The sequence below is a fragment of the Dipodomys spectabilis genome, unplaced genomic scaffold, assembly GCF_019054845.1.
Source record: "Dipodomys spectabilis isolate Male_0828 unplaced genomic scaffold, ASM1905484v1 ptg000032l, whole genome shotgun sequence".
Classification (NCBI taxonomy): Eukaryota; Metazoa; Chordata; class Mammalia; order Rodentia; family Heteromyidae; genus Dipodomys; species Dipodomys spectabilis.
The window spans coordinates 32,426,029-32,447,399 of NW_024870709.1; the positions used below are offsets into that span (position 1 = coordinate 32,426,029).

At 39.2% G+C, this 21,371-nt stretch overlaps 1 protein-coding gene across 5 annotated transcripts in view; it reads left to right on the plus strand.

Annotated features, from left to right (window-relative positions):
* The window catches only part of Phldb2 (pleckstrin homology like domain family B member 2), a 97,174-nt gene that overhangs the window by 39,371 nt on the left and 36,432 nt on the right, over nt 1–21,371 (plus strand). For 4 of the 5 annotated variants that reach the window (XM_042676786.1, XM_042676781.1, XM_042676784.1 and 1 more), the window contains exons 4-6: nt 5,220–5,363; nt 6,781–6,918; nt 18,054–18,182. In XM_042676786.1, the coding sequence (XP_042532720.1) occupies nt 5,220–5,363; nt 6,781–6,918; nt 18,054–18,182 (411 nt within the window). The remainder of the gene's footprint in view (nt 1–5,219; nt 5,364–6,780; nt 6,919–18,053; nt 18,183–21,371) is intronic. The other variant, XM_042676783.1, reaches the window with a different exon arrangement.

Here is a 21,371-nt window from a genome sequence, read left to right on the forward strand (position 1 = left end):
TCAAAGACAGGCATGTCTTAATCCAAGATAAGAGATAGAAGGTGGCTCATGCTGGTAACCCTATCTATTTCAGGTGGACAGCCTGGGTAGAAAAGTCCATAGCACTCTTATCTCCAGTGAACTAGCAAAACACCCAAAGTAGAGGTATGGCTCAAAAGGGAGAGCACTAACCTTGAGTGGAAAAAGCCAAGGGAGAGCTGGAGGTCCTGAGTTCAAGCCTCTGTACCAGCATGAAGGAGAGAGAGAGAAGGAAGGAGGGAGGGAAAATTAGAGGGAAAGAGGGGAGCTTAAATACGCAAAAAACTTCCTTAGCATTTGTTTTGTATTTATATTAGCATTTATATTCTCTCAATAATCTGCCCACTAGCTTCTTTTCTTAATGAAGTATAATATTTATTAGTCAATTTATGGATAAATGAGAAGAGAGGAATGTGAAAACACTTTAAAATTTATGAAACTACACAAGGATTTTAATGACATTTGGGAAATCTGACATTTTCTAGTCTGGAAATGTGTCCAACACATAAAGATGCACAGGATCTTGGAAGTATGCTAATTTTAATCAGGCTTTTCAAATCTGCCTGCTACTATTTGGGGCAATAGCCAGTTTAAAGTTAGGTTCCCACCTATCTTTCTGAGGAATTGCTCCATGCATAGTGAAAATCCCTACATTCTTCTCTGATTACAAGAGGATTTCTTCTTCTTTTTTTCTTTCTTTTTATGTTGGTCATGGGGCTTGAACTCTAGGCCTGGGCACTGTCCCTCAGCTCTTCAGCTCAAGGCTAGCACTCTATCACTTGAGCCACAGTGCCACTTCCGGTTTTCTTGTGGTTAATTTGAGACTTTCCTGCCTGAGTTGGCTTTGAACCATGATCCTCAGATCTCAGCCTCCTGAGTAGCTAGGATTACAGGCGTGAGTCACCCCATGCCCAACTTACAAGATGATTTCTAAAGAGAGAATTGAAAGGAGACAGGTACAAAGTCTTGTCCCTGTGTTCTTCTCTTCCTCTGTGGAAGAAATTATCTTAAAGATGACATTTTTTAAGATACACATATATGGGGCTGGGAAGGTGGTTCAGTGGTAGAGTGCTTGCCTTGCATGCCTGAGGCCCTGGGTTCGATTCCTCAGCACCACATAAGCAAAAAGAAAAAAGCTGGAGTGCACTGTGGCTCAAGTGGTAGAGCACTAGCCTTGAGCTGAAGAGCTGAGGGACAGCACCCAGGTCTAGAGTTCAGGCCTCATGACTGGACCCCCCCCCCAAAAAAAAAGATACACATATATGTATAATATATTCATTAAAATATGCCACTGTATCAGTGGATTTGGATCCATTACTATAAAAAGAAATCACAGAGAAATGAAAATGAAAGGCATTATGGATTTTTTTGTAGAAAATGGATTTTTAAAAATTAAGATAATTATAGATTCATATGCAATTGTAAGAAATAATACAGAGTTTCTTCCAATGGTAATGTTTAGGGAAATGCTAGTAAAATATTATAGAAAAAGTATTAAATTTAAAATTTCACTCTCAGTCACTATGAAAGTAAAGTTATAATGCTAGGGGCTGGTGGCCCACACTTAATCCTACCTTCTCAAGAGGCTGAAATTTGAAGATCACAGTTCGAAGCAAGCTTGGGCAGGAAAGTCTGTGAGACTTCTATCTCCAATTAACCACCAGAAAACCAGAAGTGGTGCCATGCTTCAGAGTAGAGTGCTGTCCTGTGAGCACAGGGACAGAGCTCAGGCCATAAGTTCAAGCCCCATGATTCCCCCGCCACCACACACACACACACAAAAGTTACTTATTAGTGTCACACCTTGGATTTTTTTGATTTGACTAAATTCTTGAGATTACATTATTTTTCACCTCATTTTTATAAGAAAACATTCAGTTTTAGAACACTTCTTGAAAATTTCCGATCTCTTAAGAATGAGAAAAAAACTCAAACATTTCCTAGATGTTATTTATTGCTAGACACAGCATGCTAAATATTAAATATTCCTACTGTGATAAACTTTCTAAAAGCTTTTGAGTTATGCAGATGCTATTATTGTTACCCCCTGCTTATTTATAAAGTAGGCAGTTGTTCAGGTTGTTCGGTCATTTTTGTTTTTTCTTAATGCTTTACTTCCACAATGAGAAAGATATTTATAAACCATGTTGGAAGTGGAAACTTAATATGTAATGTTGACCCAACAGGATGCTGGCTTTGAGGAAGCTTTCCTGCTAGGATTACTGGTCAGTGATTTTGGAATGCCATTCAGGATTGCAAGCATTCCTTGTGGCCTAATGAGAACCCCTGAGTATTAAGACAATGAGTTGTATTGTTTGTGTAAAAAGGTCAGCACTTGCTTTACTCTTTGATAATATATTAAAATTAAGAAGACAATTAGAAAACTAAATGTCAAGCTTTGGGATGCCTACATATCTTTGTTCCTAACCAAACAATTAGCCCTTGTTTAGTTTGTATAAGGAACTACAAAATTGGATAAAGAATGAGTAGAGAATACAGGATATGGTAGCTATGGTAGATATTTATCTTAAAAGTTCTTACCAGGATTGGTTAATAAATTAGTCTAATTCAACTCAATTTCAATTGTTTCTTTGACTAATCTGAATTTCTTTTTTAACAATTAGTGGTTAATTTTCAGTTAGTTATTTAACTGGGCTGCTGTTTTTTTCCATTTTTAATTGTGAAATTGTCTAATAATTTACTTAAAAAGAAGAAGAAAACACCCTCCCAAACATCTTAGCTAGGCATTAGTGGATCTGCTGATAATCCTAATTAATCAGGTGGTTAAAATCTGAAGATCAAAGTTTGAAATCAACCTGGGCCAAAAAGTCTGTGAGACTCTTGCTTCCAATTAACCAGCAAAAAGCTGGAAGTGGAGCTGTGGCTCAAGTAGAGTGCCATCCTTCAGTGGAAAAGCTAGAGCATGGAAAGCCCAGATTTCAAGCACAGAAAAAGATGACTTCTTTTTCATGGATTAAAAACTAAATACTATATCTTTATTGACATCTTTGGTCTTCAAGAAAATCTAGTCTTGGGCTGGGAAGGTGACTCAGTGGTAGAGCGCTTGCCTTGCATGGCTGAGGCCCTGGGTTCGATTCCTCAGCACCACATAAGCAAAAAGAAAAAAGCCGGAAGTGGTGCTGTGGCTCAAGTGGTTGAGTGCTAGCCTTGAGCTGAAGAGCTGAGGCACAGCACCCAGTCCGAGTTCAAGCCCCATGACCGGACCCAAAAAACCAAAAAGAAAATCTAGTCTTCACTGGGTGATGCCCAAAATAGCTAAGCTGAAATTGACTACTCTCTTTTTCGTTTGTTTCTGCATGTGGCTTGAATTCAGGGCCTGAGCACTATTCCTGTGCTCTTTCGCTGAAGGCTGGTGCACTACCACTTGAACCACAGCTCCACTTCTGGCTTTTGGAGATCAGAGTCTCACCAGCTTTCTCTACCCTGGCTGGCTTCAAATTGTGATCCTCAGATCTCAGCCTCCTGAGTAGCAAGGATTACATGCATGAGCCACTGACACCTGGCTTATATTCTTTTTAAACAACAGAAAGTCTTATGTGGGTTGTGATTTTGGTCTTCATGTTTCCTTCCTTCTTCTCCCATGTTGAAGACTATGAACCAATTCTCTACCACTTTAATTTTTGCTGACTTTCTCATTCTCTGCCAAGTGGTAGAACTCTGATATTCCATGAAGTAAAAAGAAGCTGTCATCCTGGTTTCAGTCACAAACTCCCCTTGCTTGGTTAGTGTCTTAAACATGATAGCAGGAAGGAGTTCTGTAAGATAGTAAATAGTACTCCAACACTAAAAGTGAAAAACGACATCTTTCTTTGTGGGGGGAGAGGGAAGAAGTCATCACAAAAGTGAGGTTCCTTTGATTTTCCATCCTGCATTGAAAGCAAAATTGTGTTCACAGTGACACAAATGTTCATGTGCAGTGAGATCCAACAGTGTGGCTAGAGACTAACCAGGCTTTGGTAGACAGCAGTGAACATAGAGTTTGTGAGGAAGGTAGCAGCGGGCAGGGAGATTCCCAAAGAAGATGTAAATGTCCTGTGTCAGTCTAGTTCCCTGGTAAACGTTCTGACACTTCAATTTCTACATACTACAGCTTCCTCTTAACCTCTTGAAACTGAATGTTTAGACTTCAGACCCAAATTCCAAGAGTCTCAAAGAAAAAGATATGGTAAAGTTCAGAAAAGGGAGTTTTATTACTTGACAGCCATGAGAAGAGAGAGCTTCAGTACACCCTCAGCTGTCTTCAGAGGTATAGACATTAGCTCCAAGTCAAATAGGGAGACTTAGGGAAAGAGGGTGAGAAAAGTATGCACAGTTAAAGCAGTCCCAAGTGTCTGGTTGAGCTACGGACCATTAGCTCTGTCTTTGTCTCAGGAGGCCTGACATTTGCTCTGTAGTTTCTGGCTGTCTTCAAGATGATATAAAAGGAGATGGCATTGCCTGTTTGGAGGACAATGTTCCTTTTGTTACAAGATGCTTATGGGCAAATCCAGTCTTTCCTGGAGCCCATCGTGATTGTAGAGTAATTGCAGAAGACACAGACTCAGATCAGATGACACAGATACAAGATGCTGGGGGACTTGGATGCTCACACAGCTGGATCCTGCTTTAAGATAATTTATGGACCCATCAAAATCAGCTTTTAGGTTGCCTCTTACATTCTTAGTCATTTTAGCTTTAAAACCGTATGAGTTATAGCCGGGTGACAGTGGCTCACTCCTGTAATCCTAAACTACTCAGAAGGCTGAGATCTCAGGTTCACAATTCAAAGCCAGCCCAGGCAGGAAAGTCTCTGAGACTCTTATCTCCAGTTAATCACAGAAAAATCTGGAAATAGCACTGTGGCTCAAATGGTAGAGTTCTAGCCTTGAGAAAAAGCATCCCAAGGAGAGCACCCAAGCCCAGAGCTCAAGCTCCAGGACCAGCAAAACAAAAACAAAAACAAATCAACTATACAAATTGTAAGTGAAATTTGTTTGTTGGAGCTTTTCTAAGAACACAAATGTCATAATCTTGTGGCAGAAGACATCAGAATTTCAACAAAACAGGCAACAGGGGAGTGCTTTTAGCAACCCTACTGACATAGAAACTAAAACACTAGTCCTGCAGCTAGTTTCTAAGTCAAACCAGGACACTCTAGTACTGAAGCATGAATAACCCATTTCTGTGCTGCTTAATCACAGACTCCTGAAGGCATAAGTGAAGAACAGAGAGCTCAAGAGTTGGCTGCAATGGAAGATGCCCAGATAGTAATTCTAAACAACCTCGAGGAGCTTGAACAAAAAATTAAGGATATAGATGACCAGATGGATGAATCCTCCAGAGAGGTATAAAGTATAAGTTCACTTTTTGCTTTCTCCCTGTTTGATTCCTTTAGCATAAAACTATTTCTGTGTAATGAGGCTCAGACCTCGGGAAGAATCTGAAAACAAAGTGGCCAACACAAACACTTACTCAATCAGCACTAACTATAGAGTAAAAATATTTCTTTTACATTCTTTTTTTTTAATCAGATGAGAAAGACATATTAAGCCATCTTTAATGTACTCTGTATAAAACTAAATTTTTTTCGACAAGTACTTTATCAGTGCTTTTTGGTTGAAGCATCTGTTAGCTAAAGTATCCTATATTTAGGTGTACATGTTCATGTCCAGTGAACATTTTCTGAGCACTGGTTAGGCATTGGTTATCTTGTTGCAATTGTGTGACAATAAATACATTCATTAATAAATCTAGCTTTCTTGGGATTTGCAAAGCCTAATGCCAATGGCTGACACCTATAATCCTACTCAGAAGGCTGAGATCTGAGAATTGAAGTTCAAAGTCAGCCCAAGCAGGAAAGTCCAAGAGACTCTTAGCTCCAATTAACTACCAAAAAGTCAGAAGTGGAGCTGTTGCTCAAATGGGAAGGACTAGCTTTCGGCACAAAAGCTCAGGGCCTCCTAGGCCCTGAGTTCAAGCCCCAGGACCGGCACACACATAGAGAAGAAACAAACAGGGCTCAGATAGAGTGTAACTCTATAGAAGATAAAGCAATTTGTGTGAGTGTGTGTGTGTGTGTGTGTGTGTGTGTGTGTGTGAGAGAGAGAGAGAGAGAGAGAGAGGTGCCCACACACGAGTATGCACAGTACTGGGGCTTTAGTTGAGGGCCTGGCACTCTTGCTTGGCTTTCTTACTCAAGACTGGTACTCTACGATCTGGAATATAACTCTGCTTCTTGCCATTTTTATGTTATCACCACGAAGTGAGAGGGAGCTTGTAGGGGGACTCTGAATGTCTCTACTAACAGATGGTGCAAGTAGGCTGGTAAGTAGAAGGGCAAAAGGGGACTGCTCACTTGTCCTCCTCTACAGTGACCCCTCCTGCAGGCTTTACTAGGAATGCAGAGCTCATGTGCAAGGCTGAGGTACCTCCATTCCTCAGACATTAGGAACCAAGCAAGGCACAGTTGCTCCTGAGGCAGTTTGAGCTTGAGCCTGAATCTAAGAAAATAGGCAAAGTAGAATGGTTAAGTGATAAGATCGCTAGCTTTCTCAACACATACATTCTGGGCGCTCCAGCTTTCTTATATGGTATTTCTGACCATCACATGTGTTTTCTGGGCTACTGTCGATGCACCACAATCTGGCTGATTCTGTATGAGGTTTTGAACATTTTAACTATTCGACATGAATGTCTGTTGTGGGCCACTGGAAAGGCTCTTGAGGGTGAACTGTTTCTGAGCTTTGTTTTGTATGTCCTCAGTTGCAGATGGAATGTGCTCTTTTGGTTGGAGAGCAGAAATCTGAGACAACAGAACTTAAGAAGGAAAAGGAGACTTTGGATAATCTAAACCAGAAAATAGCAGAGCTGGAAAAGAACATTGTTGGCGAAAAGACCAAGGTAAAAGAAAATTAAATTTGAATGCTATTTTTATGGGTAAAGCGCTGGGTTCCACTTGATTGAATTTAAGTGTTCAATGAAATGACTGGGTTTTGTGTATCATGTTCCTGGAGAAAGTAGCACTAGGGGAAAGTCTTAAGATGGTAAATTGTGACAGACTAAGAGCTGTCAGGTGCTGGGCAGTTGATGCTAAGTGAGCTGGTATTTCCTATGGCAGCTTGTACTACTTGAGATGAGAGATGAGTGAGTTGCTTTTTTTAAAATCAGCTTTTCTGCTTCTCTGATTCCACTGCCTTTTGAAAGACTTGTAAAATATATATGGATATAATGGTATCTCTATATATAGATATTCTTATCCATCTATATGTATTTGTATCTATTTATGTTCTTAAATGTATAAATACAGCTATAATGCAAGTAGCCTGGTAAGTATATAGTATATATATCTAGATCTATGTATGTAGATATGTTTGATAGGTAGGTAGATAGATAGATAGATAGATAGATAGATAGATAGATAGATAACTTGTAGACTGGTGCCCTGTGGGGTTAGCTTAGGCATATTCACACAATATTGCCATATTTCTTTTAATTTTTCTATTTATTATGAGCATGAATAGAAACCATTCATTTCATCTGCCTTGTCTTGTTATTGCTTCCAGTATAAGTGCTCTGCTCTTTGAAAAGTTTTCAGGGGGTCCTCACTGCGAAGTGAAAACTAAGAACTACAGGTGACTGTTAGCTTGCATGAGGCCTTGCTTATACATTCAAGCCACAACCTGAATGTTAGTTGATGTCTACTAAAGAAATCAGAGAGAAATATTGGCCGAGTTCAACCCTGTTGAACTCAGGGTATTGATTTGTCTGTTTATCAGATCCCAACCCTCGCCATAACCCTGGAAAATGTCACACATTCTACTTCTATTATGACTTAGTGACAGCAGAAATAAACCTATAAATTAAAAATAAAACGTTGATCCAGGAAAGCAAAAAGCAAACAACATTTAATACATTCTTTTTTGTCTACAGTATTCTCTACTAAGCTTGAAAAAATGGAAAATGTCATGTGTAGATTTTTTGCTGAGTGTAACTTCCTGTTTCCTCTTATTTGTTCACAACCTGAAAACAAGAGCATTTGATCTTAGTGACAAAAAAGAGCTCAAATGATCATTGTCAGAAATGGAAGTCAGATTAAAAGTTGTAATGTTTTTTCTTGGTAACCTACGTGACAAAATGGTATTGAACACTCTTTTAACGTTAAACATTACGTTTGTTCATTCTATTTCTAGTCTACAAAATACCAAAGAATCTATTCGCATCATGGGTATACTTTTTAGGAGCTCACAACCAACTCAAAGAATCAGTTGTCTAAATCTACAATGTAGGAGACTCAGTTAATGGCTGAGATTTCTCACCCTCTTCATTGGTAACAGCCAGCAGCTTTTGCTGGAGGCATCAGATGTCTTGTTTTGGTACTTAATTAGTATTTTACTATTAACTAAGTACTAGATAAGTCATATTGTAATAATCATATACTGTTATGTCATATGGGAAAGCCTGTGGAATGTAAGAGTGAGGTATCATGTTCGCTGTGCCTTCCTCATTGTACACAGCTCCCTATGCACAGTCTACAAACTATACTTGTGTGGGGTTTGCGTGGTAGAGCTCAAAGTTCGAGTCTGAGTTCAAAGCCCCAGTAATGCATAAAAGCGAACAAAACAAGAACAGTGTTCAAATTGTACTTGTGTATGTTATTAGCATCAGATTCTGAACACAAGTGCCCTGGTTGAACCAAATTCTAAGTTTGACTTCCCAATGGGAGCTGTGTTGAGTTCTCCAGGTTGAAGGGAGAAGTAGACTTCCAAGAATGTGGACAGAAATGAGCCAAGAAGCACCTCTATTCCTCTAATGGCTTGCCATTAGCCATATGAGGAGAGAGGACTGCAGGAGACTGAAGTGTAGGATGAGCTCCTGCAGTTGTCAAGGGATGAAATGGTTCTGGCAGGTGTCATCACATGGTGCAAAAAAGAAAAAATGGCAGAACCTAGCTTTGGGCAAGGAGCTCAAAAACAAATATGAGAGGAGTAGAAGCAAAGACTGGGCTGGGCTAGATGATGTTATGATGCTCCTACCAGTCTTTTCCTATATGCTCAGTGTCATCCCAGCCCACCTTCTCAAGTCCGCTGTCCTGCACAAACTCTAGCAACTTACGATCTCTACTGCCAGCATGCCACCATTATTTTCTTTTTTAGATTTTTATCATACAAACTGCCACTTCATCTCTTCACCATAGAATTCTCTATTTTATGAGTACACAGTGTTCTTTCTTCCCTTCAAAAAAGAACCTTTCTTCCCATTCCAGTTAGCTTAAATCTCATGACTTGCATCAGTTTTCTTCCTTTTTTTGTTTCTGGTACTAAGACTTGAACTCAGGGCCTTGGGCTCAGCTTTCTTGCTCATTGGAGGTACTCAACCATTTGAGCCACATCTCCATCATTTTTGCGGGTTAACTACTGGATATAGAGTCTTAGGGTCTTTTTTCCACCTTAGCCTGGGCTAGCTTCAAACTGTGAAGGTCTCAACATTCTGAATAGCTAGGATTACTGGGGTGAGTCACATGGCACATGGCAGTTTTCTCCTTTTAAGATTGAAGTCCTCAGTGCTTTCCAACCCATTGGGTACTTGTTCAGAAGACCACCCTTTTTATTGGCTCATTCTCCCTCCTTCATCTGTGCCCTCTCAATCATTCACTTTAATTTTTACTCCTCTTGCTGTTACCTCTCTGATATTTATCTCTGATTCTAATCCAGTCCTCTCTTTCTCTGTCTCCCTTCCCTCTTCCTCTGTCCCTCCCTCCCTCTGTCTCTGTGTCTATCTGTGTTTCTTTGTGTGTCTCTGTCTCTGTCTCTCTTTCTGTCTTCTGTGTGTGTATGTCTGTCTGTCTCTGTCTCTGTCTCTGTGTCTGTCTGTCTGTCTATCTGTCTCTCTCTCTCTCTCTCTCTGTCTCTCTCTCTCTCTCGTGCCAGGACTGTGACTTGAACTCAAGGCCCAAGCACTATCTCTTAGCTTTTCACTCACAGCTAATGCTCTACCACTTGAGCCTCAGCTCTACTTCTGGCTTCATGCTGGTTAGTTGGAGATAAGAATCTTATGGACTTTCCTGTGTGAGATGGCTTTGTGCCGTAATACTCAGATCTCAGGCTCCTGAGTAGCTAGGATTACAGGCATGAGCCTTGGCTCCGAGCCCAACCCAGTTCTCTTATATCCTCACATAAAGCCATGACTTCACATGACCTGTATATTCTGGTGTCTATCATATGCTTTCTCTAGTCCTCAAATCCTTTTCTGAACTTGACTCATTCTGTAGTCCACCGGACCTCTCCACTCACAAACGTCATCTGTACTTCCAACTGAACATCCACAACTGACCCCCTGATCTTACCCTTCTGGCCATTCATATAACCCACTTCCCCCACCATCCTCCAGTTCCCCAGTCCATTTGTTCAGGTAGAAACCTGATCTGGACATTTGATTAACTGTCACATAAATTGATTACCAAACTATTTCTCTATTACTTTAATTTTTCTGCCTCTTCTTGAACAGCATACTCATTGAAGCCACCAAAATCTCTCCTTTAGTCCCCTTTTGACATTTATACTTTCAGTTCATTCTCTTCACAACAGCCAAAGTAATTTAAAAAATAGTTAGAAACCTGATCATAGACATATTTTAGGTTTAAATAAAAGCAGTAGGATGTAACAGTTTGGTTTATGTCGTTTTATAATTTCTATAAATACAGGTTTCTTACTGTGATCTGCCACCAGCCTTGCTGTCATCTCTGGCTTCATAATTCATTCCACTGTCACCATGGCCTTCTTTTTCTTTGTTCTAAGATTGATCCTCCTCCCCAGGTCCTCTCCCTCATGTTCTTTGTAAGCACGGTGTCCTCTGCCTGGAATATTCTTCACCATACTCCCTGCCTTTTTTCTCAGGTCACTGTTGTTTCCAGAAAGGTCACCCTAGTCCTTGTCTTTCCTGTCTTGTCTTAACTTTTCATTTTGGTGGTACTGGGGATTGAACTTGGCGCTTCCTGCTTGCAAGGCAGGTACCATAACACAAACGCCGTGTCTCCAGCTGTTTCTTGCCTTGATTATTTTGGAGGTAGGATCTCACTTTATGCCTAGATAGGCCTGGGCTACAATCCTCTTACCTGTGCTTCCCTAAATTGCTGGGGATGGATGGCACACGCCACTGTACCTAGCCATTGTGCTTCCCCTAAAGCTAAGAAACAACAAGTACATTACCATCCATTGTTTGAGATGGAGTCTCTGAACTTTTATGCCTGGCCTGGCTTCAAACTGCAGTTTCCCCAATCTCTCCACCCTACAAGTTAGCTAGGATTTCAAGCTTGAGTCATTGTGCCTAGTGTTCTCCCCGCCTTTTTTAGTTGAAATGATGTCCTGTTCTTTTTTTGTCCTTTTACATACCATGTTGTGTGATTTCCACTGGTTTTGGATTAATATTTACTTCCTCCTCTGGTTAGTAAACACAGAGGAAAGCTCTTGTCACCCACTCTTTTTGCAGCCTGTGGTAAGTGTCATAGTCCTGCTGGGGTGCTATGGGAATATTGTCCTTGGATTCTCTAGCTAACAGCTTGTCTAGGCTTTGCAAGCAATACTGAGCCAAACACCTGCCAAAGAACCATGTGGAGCCAAGTTCCAGAACAGCTGGGGTGGACTTCCCAAGTGCACATGCCAAGAGGCCTATAATCACACTACCAATCAAGCCAAAGCATAAGACAGAAGGAGGAAGTACCCTTTTCCCCTTTGGATCACATTTCTCTTTCCATACACCTGTTGCTGTGATCAGATATAAACTGAGTTGAACAGATATCCCTCTTGGGCAAGCTCTGATTCAGAAGTTTCTAGTACATCCTGTAATCTTGCCCTAGGGTTTTTTTTTTAAGAGAAGTCGGGAAGTATAGAAAAAATATTTAATAATGCCTTGAAGTTCAAATCCTGGTGTGAAATTATTGACATTGTTTCCTTCACTCGAGACTGGTGTTTCATATGATTTCTTTGACCTGATGTATGATGTATTTTATTTTACAAATTTAGCATAAAGTAACAACTTATACATGATTTTTATTTATTACTGTATATAAGTTATGGGCATAACTACACATACAGGATAAAATGTAGACAATTATGCTACTATATGTTTATCAAACATTTCTGCAGGGGTTCCTTGGAGTGACCTTTCACTGAGCTTAGGCACTTACAGTCTAGAGCATCAATGAGTTTATTTCCAAATGAGCTAAATGCCAGATGCCTGTTATATTCTTATTCAGTAACCACCTGACAGAGAAAACCACTTAAAGCATAGACCAACCTTGAACAAATATGAGGATGTGACCTAAATGTCAGCTCAGATGAGATGTTTATTTGGTGAAGCAAAGAGACCATCATGTGAAAGGTGAAGGAGCAGTTACCTTGGTGACAGCGCAGAGGGTATTAGTACTATGAACTTGGGCTTATGCCAAGGCCTGCTTGTGGATCTGACTTCCCTTTCCATCTAATCCCCTCCTCATTTCAAGGCAAAAGCATACTGCTAAGAAAGTAGGGACATTTGCTTATATAGGTTTTTTATATAGGTTTTTTGGTCTGTTTCTGATTATGTTAAAAATTCAGCTTGGCACTATTGATTCACACCTGTAGCAATGCTAGCTACTCAGGAGGTGGAGATCAGGAGGATTGCAGTTCAAAGTTGGCCCAGACAAAAAGTATGTAAGCACTCATCTCAACAGAAAATCTTGGGCATGATAGTACATACTGTCATCCTAGCTACAGTGAGAAGCATAAATAGGAGGATCACAATCCAGGCCAGCCTAAGCAAAAATAAATGAAAGCCCTCTGTCAAAGTAACCAGAGAGTCGGGTGCCGGTGGCTCACACCTATAATCCTAGTTAATCAGGAGGCTGAGATCTGAGGATCACAGTTCAAAGCTAGCCTGGTCAGGAAAGTCTGGGAGACTCTTATCTCCAATAAACCACTCAGAAAACCGGCAGTGGCACTGTGGCTCAAGTGGTAGAGTACTCATCTTGAGCTGAAGAGCTGAGGGACAGCGCCTAGGTCCAGAGTTCAAGCCCCATGACAGACAAAAAAAAAAAAAAAAAAGTAACCAGAGGAAAAAAGATCTAGAGATATGGCTCAAGAGACAGAGTGCTTACTTAGCAAACATGAAGTTCTGAGTTCAACTCCCAGTACCGCTCTCTTCCTCCACCAAAAAAAAAAAGTAATTCAAAGCTACAAATAGTTTTTATAATTTTTCTCTAGTCTGGGTTATCTGTGTCTCATCTGCCCACTTTAACACAGACCCATCCACACACACACAATCAATCAATCAAAAGTCAGTTAGGCTAAAATTAAAAATGATGGCCACGGAGAGAAAGGCTGCACTTCTGTGCTCTGAGTCCTTTCATGACCCTGATTGTAGTCTTACAACTCAAATCATCCTTTCCTTTAAGGAAAAATATTTTGTGCCCTCACACAAATACAATGTGATAGTTTTTAGGCATCCTAACCTCCACACAGTTACAGGTAAGCTTACTTAACTAGGAGCTAAAGTCTAAATCATTCTCCATACAATACATTCCTGAATGAAATCTGAAATTCTTTGATTTCCTTACTTTTCTACGTTAAGCACATGTTATTTTGAATTAAGTGGTTGAATTTTACTCTCCATTATTACCTTGCCAAAGTTCCTGTTACTTCCTTCCCATCCTTCCTTTAGAGCCAGGGGAAGAGAAATTCTGGCTTGGCTTCTTCAGCAAAAGTGTTAATGCCTCCCAAGTATAGACTTTGCCAGGTCACAGACAAGGTTCAGATGAGACCTAGCCCTTCCCATGTCTCTTTCTTACATTACAAAGCTAGCTCCCTGGCTCAAGGAAGTTGAACTGCATTGTGGAATCTGGGGATTAAATTGTAGGATTCCACGTGTTATTATTATATATTAGTCCTCGGTGTTCTGATTTGCCAATTCATTATATACTAAGGACTCATTGATTGTGTAGTTAAAATATCAGAGCCAAAAGAAAACACAAAGTTCTCCATAGTCACTCTTAGTTAACACATGACTTTAATCTTTCTTTTATGGCTCTAAAATCTGAAAAGTATTCTGGGAAAGAAAATATCCTTTGTAAAGCTAAATATTCATAAGTATAACTACAGAAATCACAGCATTTTTTATTAGAAGATATTACCCAGACCTTACTAGAAATGCCATATATGTGCTATTTGTATAAAATTCAAAACATTCTGAAATCTCAAATACTTCTGGCTTTAAGTAGTATAATAGAATATGCATGTGTTCAAAATCATCAAGGTGAATACATTAAATGTACAGTTTCTGTGTCTCAAGCTGTTGGCAGAAGAATTGCAGGGACAGGGGTATAGCTCAAGTGGTAGAGTGCCTGCCCAGTAAGCCTGAGGCTCTGGGTTCAATCTCCACCAGCTTAAAAAAATTCAGATAAATAATTATAGGTCTGAAAAGTTGACTAACCTATGAACTCATGAAGATGCTTTACTCCAAAACACTGTGATTTTTAGGAACTAGAAAGAAACCACTTTGGGCGGGCCACCCCTAGAAATGGTGAGTTATAGACAAGTTTTAACATTATTACTGTATCCGTTCCAAACCTGAGCCAGAGATTAGTGGTGTATGGCCCAATGGGATTGCCAGAATTAGCAAATAAAAGCACAAGAACCTTAGATACATTTGAATTCAGATAAAGAGAGTAAGTGTTTAATTGTATTTATGTCCCCAACTTACTTATAGTAAATGATCATTTACTACTCAGTCAAAATACAAATTCAACTGATGTTCTTTATTAAACTGGTGTCTCAACAAGCTAACAAGTTAAGCATGTTTTTCAGGATTAAACCATAGTGTCCTTTAGTGTGTTCCCGTGCGCACACACATGCATGCATGTGTGTGGGGGGTCTGTGTGTGTGTGTGTGTGTGTGTGTGTGTGTGTGTGTGTGTGTCTATGTGTCTGTGTCCGTGTGTATGCCCATCCTGGAACTTGAGCTTGTGTGCTGTCCCTGAGCTTTTATGCTCAAGGCTAGAATTCTACAGCTCCACTTCTGGCTTTTTAATGGTTGATTAGAAATCAGAATATCACAGACTCTCCTGCTTCAAGCTATAGTCCTCAGATCTCAGCCTCCGGAGTAGCAAAGATTACAGGCAAGAGTCACTGGCACAACCAACATTAAACCATCTTTTTGCTGAATATTGCATTCTGATATCTGGTAAGATGATATTTTCATTAGTATTCAAGGTATTTTTGTATAGTGTTAAGTTCAAGTAGATATGACAAATTAAATTTCAGTTTTTCCTTCAAGAATATAACTAAGAAGATAGAAAACTGGTAGGCCTTAATGAATTATTAATTATTATACCAGTACCAGATCTTGACCCTCAGGACCTGGGAGCTGCTGTTTAGCTTTTTCACTCAAGGTGAGTACTATGCCACCTGAGCCACAGTTTCATCTAATTTGTCCATCAATTTCATCTTCAGTGTAAAGGATGATACTTTCAGCTCAAATGAAATGCATGGCTTGGGCTAATTTTCATTCAAAAACTTCCTGAGCTATAAGTAGGAGACAAGAGTATTCATTTCTTTCTGGCTCAAAGTTGATCCATTTCTGGCTCTCACAGGAGTGTGATCAGCCCCATAGTCCTCTGTGATTTATGACAGACCCCACCGGCTACTAATCCTCCTTTTATCCTCTCTCTTCTCACTTCCTTTGCCCTAGCTTTGGCCTCACTGAGCTTGAGCTCTGAGACTCAGGTAGTGGTCAGTGCATTACTGATAAACTGTGGCGAAGGTTCTAATGGTGCCAGCTTGCATAATTCTTCTAACTGCCCCCTTGTATGGAATTGTGAAATGCTTTCAGGGCCTCAGAAGGAAGGCACTATGCAAACATAAGGTATTTTGTACTTTTTTTAGTTTTTTTTTTAAGGAATGATTTTTAAAAAATTTAAAAGCACCAGCACAATAGTTTGGCAGTTTCTCCAGATTTGAGATCTTTGTTTCAGGACAGTGGCTTTCCATATTATGTAATATTATATTGATGTTTTCTGTTAAACATAACATTCGGTTTTAAGGCTTTGCTCATGTGATATTTAATTCTGATGACTTGTATTGTTTGCTTTTTAAATGTTTATTTGAAACTAGAGTTGTTACAAAGTCTAGTGATAGAGTATCTAGAGAGAGAATGAAAGAATTGCTGTGCAAATTGGGTAACATTTGACCCCACACACATAGAAAATAATATTTTCATAGCTGAAAATCAACAGGCATTGAATACTGATGGTTTTCTTAAGGGAAAATATTAATTCTGAAACTAAAGACTAAGTCTAGATGACCACTTTACTCAGCTTTACCGTGGCTTACCCCTCCAGAATCCTTTTCTCTGCAAATTACTGCATTCCTTTTTTTGACTTCTACTCAATAACTGTAATGAGTGACAAAACTTATTGTTGGAGAAGAAACTCTTCCACGAGCCGCTAAGATTTGTTATAGAATCATTTTAGATTGATAAGTACAGTAGGATTCTCAAGCTTATGATTTCTTCTTTTAACTATTTTGAGGAAACATGTATTTCTACAACTAAAGACATGTTTCTAGAAGAACCTTGCAATCTAAAATTTAAATTTAAAGAATGGAGATAGCAGTAGATTGGCAGCAGTATGGATGTCATATAGTTTTAAGTTTAAGCCATACACTTTTTGTTAAGAGCCTAAATATATATATTTATATAGGAAAGTTTGGCCATTGATAAAAAGAAATTACAGTAGGGATAGTGTAATAGGATTGTTTAACAGTTTCATCCTTTAAAAATAAATGTCTATATGGTAGGTTTGGAGGCTGGTTGCATTTTTGCCAGTTTGAACTTACGGGAAGTTTTGCTTACTGAGTGTCATTCCATTGCACTGCTTCATAAAATGTTTTGCTTTAGACTGAAAGTATCACACGCTCACAGATAATCTCACCTCAAGGTTTTTACACATGTTCATACCATCATAAAAGAAACTCCAGTTGAGAATCCTAATACTAAATGAATTGAAACCTTGTTTCTGAATTTAGGAGGTGACATTGTAAAGCCATATAATCATTGCATATAGTATTTATTTTCCTGAAGACCATGTAGCATCACTTTGGCATGTGTGACTTGGAGGGATTTAGTGTCATCTTCTTTCTTTCTTTTTCTGGCTTATGGGTACTTTATTTCATAGTCTATCTGGTGGAGTTTTATTTTGTTGTTGTGTGTGTGTTGTTGGATTTTTTGTTTTGTTTTGTTGTCATTCATTGTTAAGTAATCTCTGCTTCCGGTAAATGTTTTAGCTTAGTGTGGCTAAGCTGCCTCATTCTCCTCTCCTTGACTATGTTTGCAATCTTGCATTTGTAATAAGCAGCTGTTTTGGCACCTGAATTAGATGTTCTTCCTTGAATTATGTTTTCTAGTTACTTGAGCTCTGAAGCTTTGCAAATAACAAGAACTATTTCAGATGACCAAGATATCAACCAATGACTTAGAGCACATCTTATCTTTAAACAAATTGCAATCATTTCCAAAAATTGCATAGCAAATGCCTTGAGTGAATTAGACCATAACAGTACTTCAAGGTTATAAATAAGTGGCTCCTTTCCTTTGTCAAGTTCTCTGACAAAGTCACTCTTCACAAGGTAGCTTGGAATGTGGTTGGCATTTCTTTTGTTCTTTGTTGGCCACTGACCAATATCCGATCTTTCAGTTGCCTCCCCTTGGTTATAACATGGTGGCAGGAAGGAGGGAGGGAAGGAAGGAAGGAAGGAAGGAAGGAAGGAAGGGAGGGCGATGGTGGTCAATATCCAGTGAAAAGGACCATGATTTAAGAATGAAGGATCTGAGCTCCTTGGCTTAACTTCAACTTGTGTCTCTTTATTGTAGTCACTAACATGCTATGTTTGTTCATTCATAGAGATCTAGAGTTGGTGTTTGTTTTTGTTACCATTGGAAAATGTTCACTCACAACTGCTTGGGCTGTGAAGATAATTTCTATTCTTCTATTTTCTGATTTCTGAACTTCAGGAGAAGGTAAAGCTTGATGCTGAAAGGGAAAAACTAGAGAGGCTTCAGGAGCTTTACTCCGAGCAGAAGACCCAGCTGGACAATTGTCCTGAGTCCATGAGGGAACAGTTACAACAACAACTGAAGAGGGTCAGTAGCAAACAGGAATGCAACAGTTGTTTTTCTTTCTGCCACCCCTCCTCTCCCGATTAAGTTCCACTTACCTATGACCTTTGCTTTCGACATAGCATAAATTTGCGTAACTTCTGATAATTAGATACTTTAAAATAGAAATATACATGCTAACAGTGTATATTAGTCCATGCTAACCCATTAATTTCTTGTTAGAATTCACTTAATTTCAAATGCAAAGCATTTCTGCAGTCATTCTTTGTAATTAAGGAGAGATTGCTCCTAACTTGTAACATTTAATTCAACTGATGTCTTCTCTGTATTCTGGGCTATATTATGAGTACTGTTTGTCCTTCATTGTCTTTACTTAGCTTGATTTTGTACTCCTGTCTAAAAATTACCCTGTTCTCTGGTATGCTCGCTACCCTTATGCACTGGTTTTTTTCCTTTCTTTCTGCTCCTACCTGGCATAGAGCTCATTAGTGTGGTAGCAGTCATGCACACATACCAAGGTTCAAGCCCAGGCTATTGACTCATGCCTGTAATCCTAGCTACCTCAGAAAGCTAAGATCTCGAAGATCGCAGTTTGAAGCCAGCCTAAGCAAAACAAATCCATCAGACTCTTTTTTTTTTTTTTTTGCCAGTCATGGTGCCTGAACTCTGGGCCTGGGCACTGTCCCTCAGCTCTTCAGCTCAAGGCTAGTGCTCTACCACTTGAGCCACAGCACCACTTCCAGCTTTTTCTGCTTATGTGGTGCTGAGGAATTGAACCCAGGGCCTCATGCATGCAAGGCCCTGGCACTCTACCACTGAGCCACCTTCCCAGCCCCTCCATGAGACTCTTATCTCCACTTAACCAGCAAAAAGCTAGACATAGAAGTGTGGCTCATATGTTAGAAGGACAGCCTTGAATGAAAAAGCCAACTGAGAACATGAGGCCCTGAGTTCAAGCCCCCATACTAGCACACATGTGTGTACACACACACACACACACACACACACACACACACACACACACACACCAAGGTACAAGAGGCAGACATTAGAAATGACTTTGACATCTTTTCATAGGAGCTTCTTAAGTTTTACAAACTTACTGAAGCATTTGCCTTTTAGCTAACATTATAAAGTTGTTTTGTCTTTATTGATATTAGCGTTTAATACAACTGTGATGGTTGTCTTCTGAAAAGAGAATTTCCTGGCATTACCTTTTATAGACTTGTGATCACTGTGTCATCTTCCCCCATGGGCAGTCCAAATCAACTGTGATCCTGGGAAAGCAGGCATTAACCATCTTGTACCTCTAAAAAAAGTTATGGAATAGTCATTTATCCTAAGTAACGATCTGTGATTTCACATGAATAGAAAAGGAAGTTAGTTTCATTCATGTCTTGCTTGTTATCCCCGTGAGAATGAGTAAGGTGAAAAATCAGTTTTTACACACACATTTTTATACATGATCTTTAATACAATAGCATTTAATACTTCTGAAGACATCATTAGATAATGGGAAATTATAGTTCAGCTAGCCCTTGTGTTGCAAAGGTTGACTCCATCTCAATAAAGACAACTCAGGGAAGACAGGTCACACTTCAACATGACAACTGCAGTCTCGTTACTTATAATATTGAATCAGACTGTTTAATAAAGGCACTTTCTCCTTTTTGTGTTTTACTGTGAAAAGTATAATCTTCTGTAAGATAAAACTGGCTTTCCCTTGATATCACAATTCTCTGGAAATTCTGTGCTTTAAAAAAAAATGATTATAAGGAAGCTACAAAACAAAAAAAATCTAAAATCTTTTAAAAGATTTTCTCCCCATTTCAAACACTTTTTATCTTCCAGGGTTTATTATGCCCACATTTTTAATGACTTAGAAGACTTGACCAGATGGTTTTCCCTCTGCAATCTGAGTGTGGAGCTTAGCTTTATTTTCAGTTTTCTTCACTAGTATACTATTGTTTGCAGGCAGAAGTTTAAATATTAGCTACAAAGAAATGAGTGACTCTAGGCCTTGTACAGGGTTAAAATAGTATGTGTTGTATATTAACCAGATGTGGTGTAGGGAACTGGCTAACCTACTGCATACTGTGACCCAAAGATGCATTTTGAATGAAGATAGTTTGGAAGCAAAAAAAAAGTCTTTAATTTTATTTTTTATTCTCGGTATCTTTAACCACCAATGAGGCTTGTTTGGAAGACCTTGAACCCTAGAGTGAGTGTACCCATATTATTAAATGTATCAACCAGTGCAGTATTTGAAGACCGAAAATAATTTGTTTCAAGATACAATATTTGACTTATCTCTTATTTCCACAATCACTTTAATTAATCAATTCTTTTAGGAATTACAAACTTAAAAACTGGACATTTCTTGATATATTGGAAATATCAGCCGAATACTCGGAATCAAACCACATTCTTGCTAGGTGTAAGTGTGGTATTGCATACGTGTAATCCTATAATCTCAATATTCGTGAGGCTGGACTAAGACAGCCTGGGTTCTTATTTGGGTTTGTCTAGTATGTGTGTGTGTGTGTGTGTGTGTGTGTGTGTGTGTGTGTGTGCGCGCGCGCGCGCGTGTGTGTGTGTTTCAGACAGTCTCAAAACGAAAGCTAAAACAACAAAACATTCTTAGTCCTTTTGGCCAAATAAAGTATAAAGAAGTTTTTTAAGAGGTGTTAGAAAAAAAATTTGTCATTTGTTGGTTTGTTTTTTTCTGATAGAGTCTTACCATGTAGCCCAGGCTGCTCACAATCCTTGTACCTCAGTCTCCTAAGTGTTGTGATTACAGCCACTGATGCCTGACCTTGAATACGTGTTTCCAACCCTGTTTTCCTTCTCTTCAACCTTGAGAATCCTGTTCTCATAATAGCTTGTTGCTATAGTAATTTCATGGTAGCTAATAACTCCTCTATGAGTCACTCTTAGAAGAAATTCATTGAAGAAGATAGAAAAATATTCCACTTGATTAAGAGCCTCATATTAACATTGAATAAAAACTGGAAGAAGCTAGGGTTAAATAATGCTACAGGACTTATATAACAGTTTTTCCACTCTCTTTGAGGATTTAATTGAACAACAACCACAAAAGTGCACAGATTATTTCTTCCATGAAGAGCTGTTATCTATATTCCCTAGCTACCTCTTCCTTTTGGCCATAGATTATTTATAATTCCCAAGTTTTTTAAAAGCCTTCTACACATA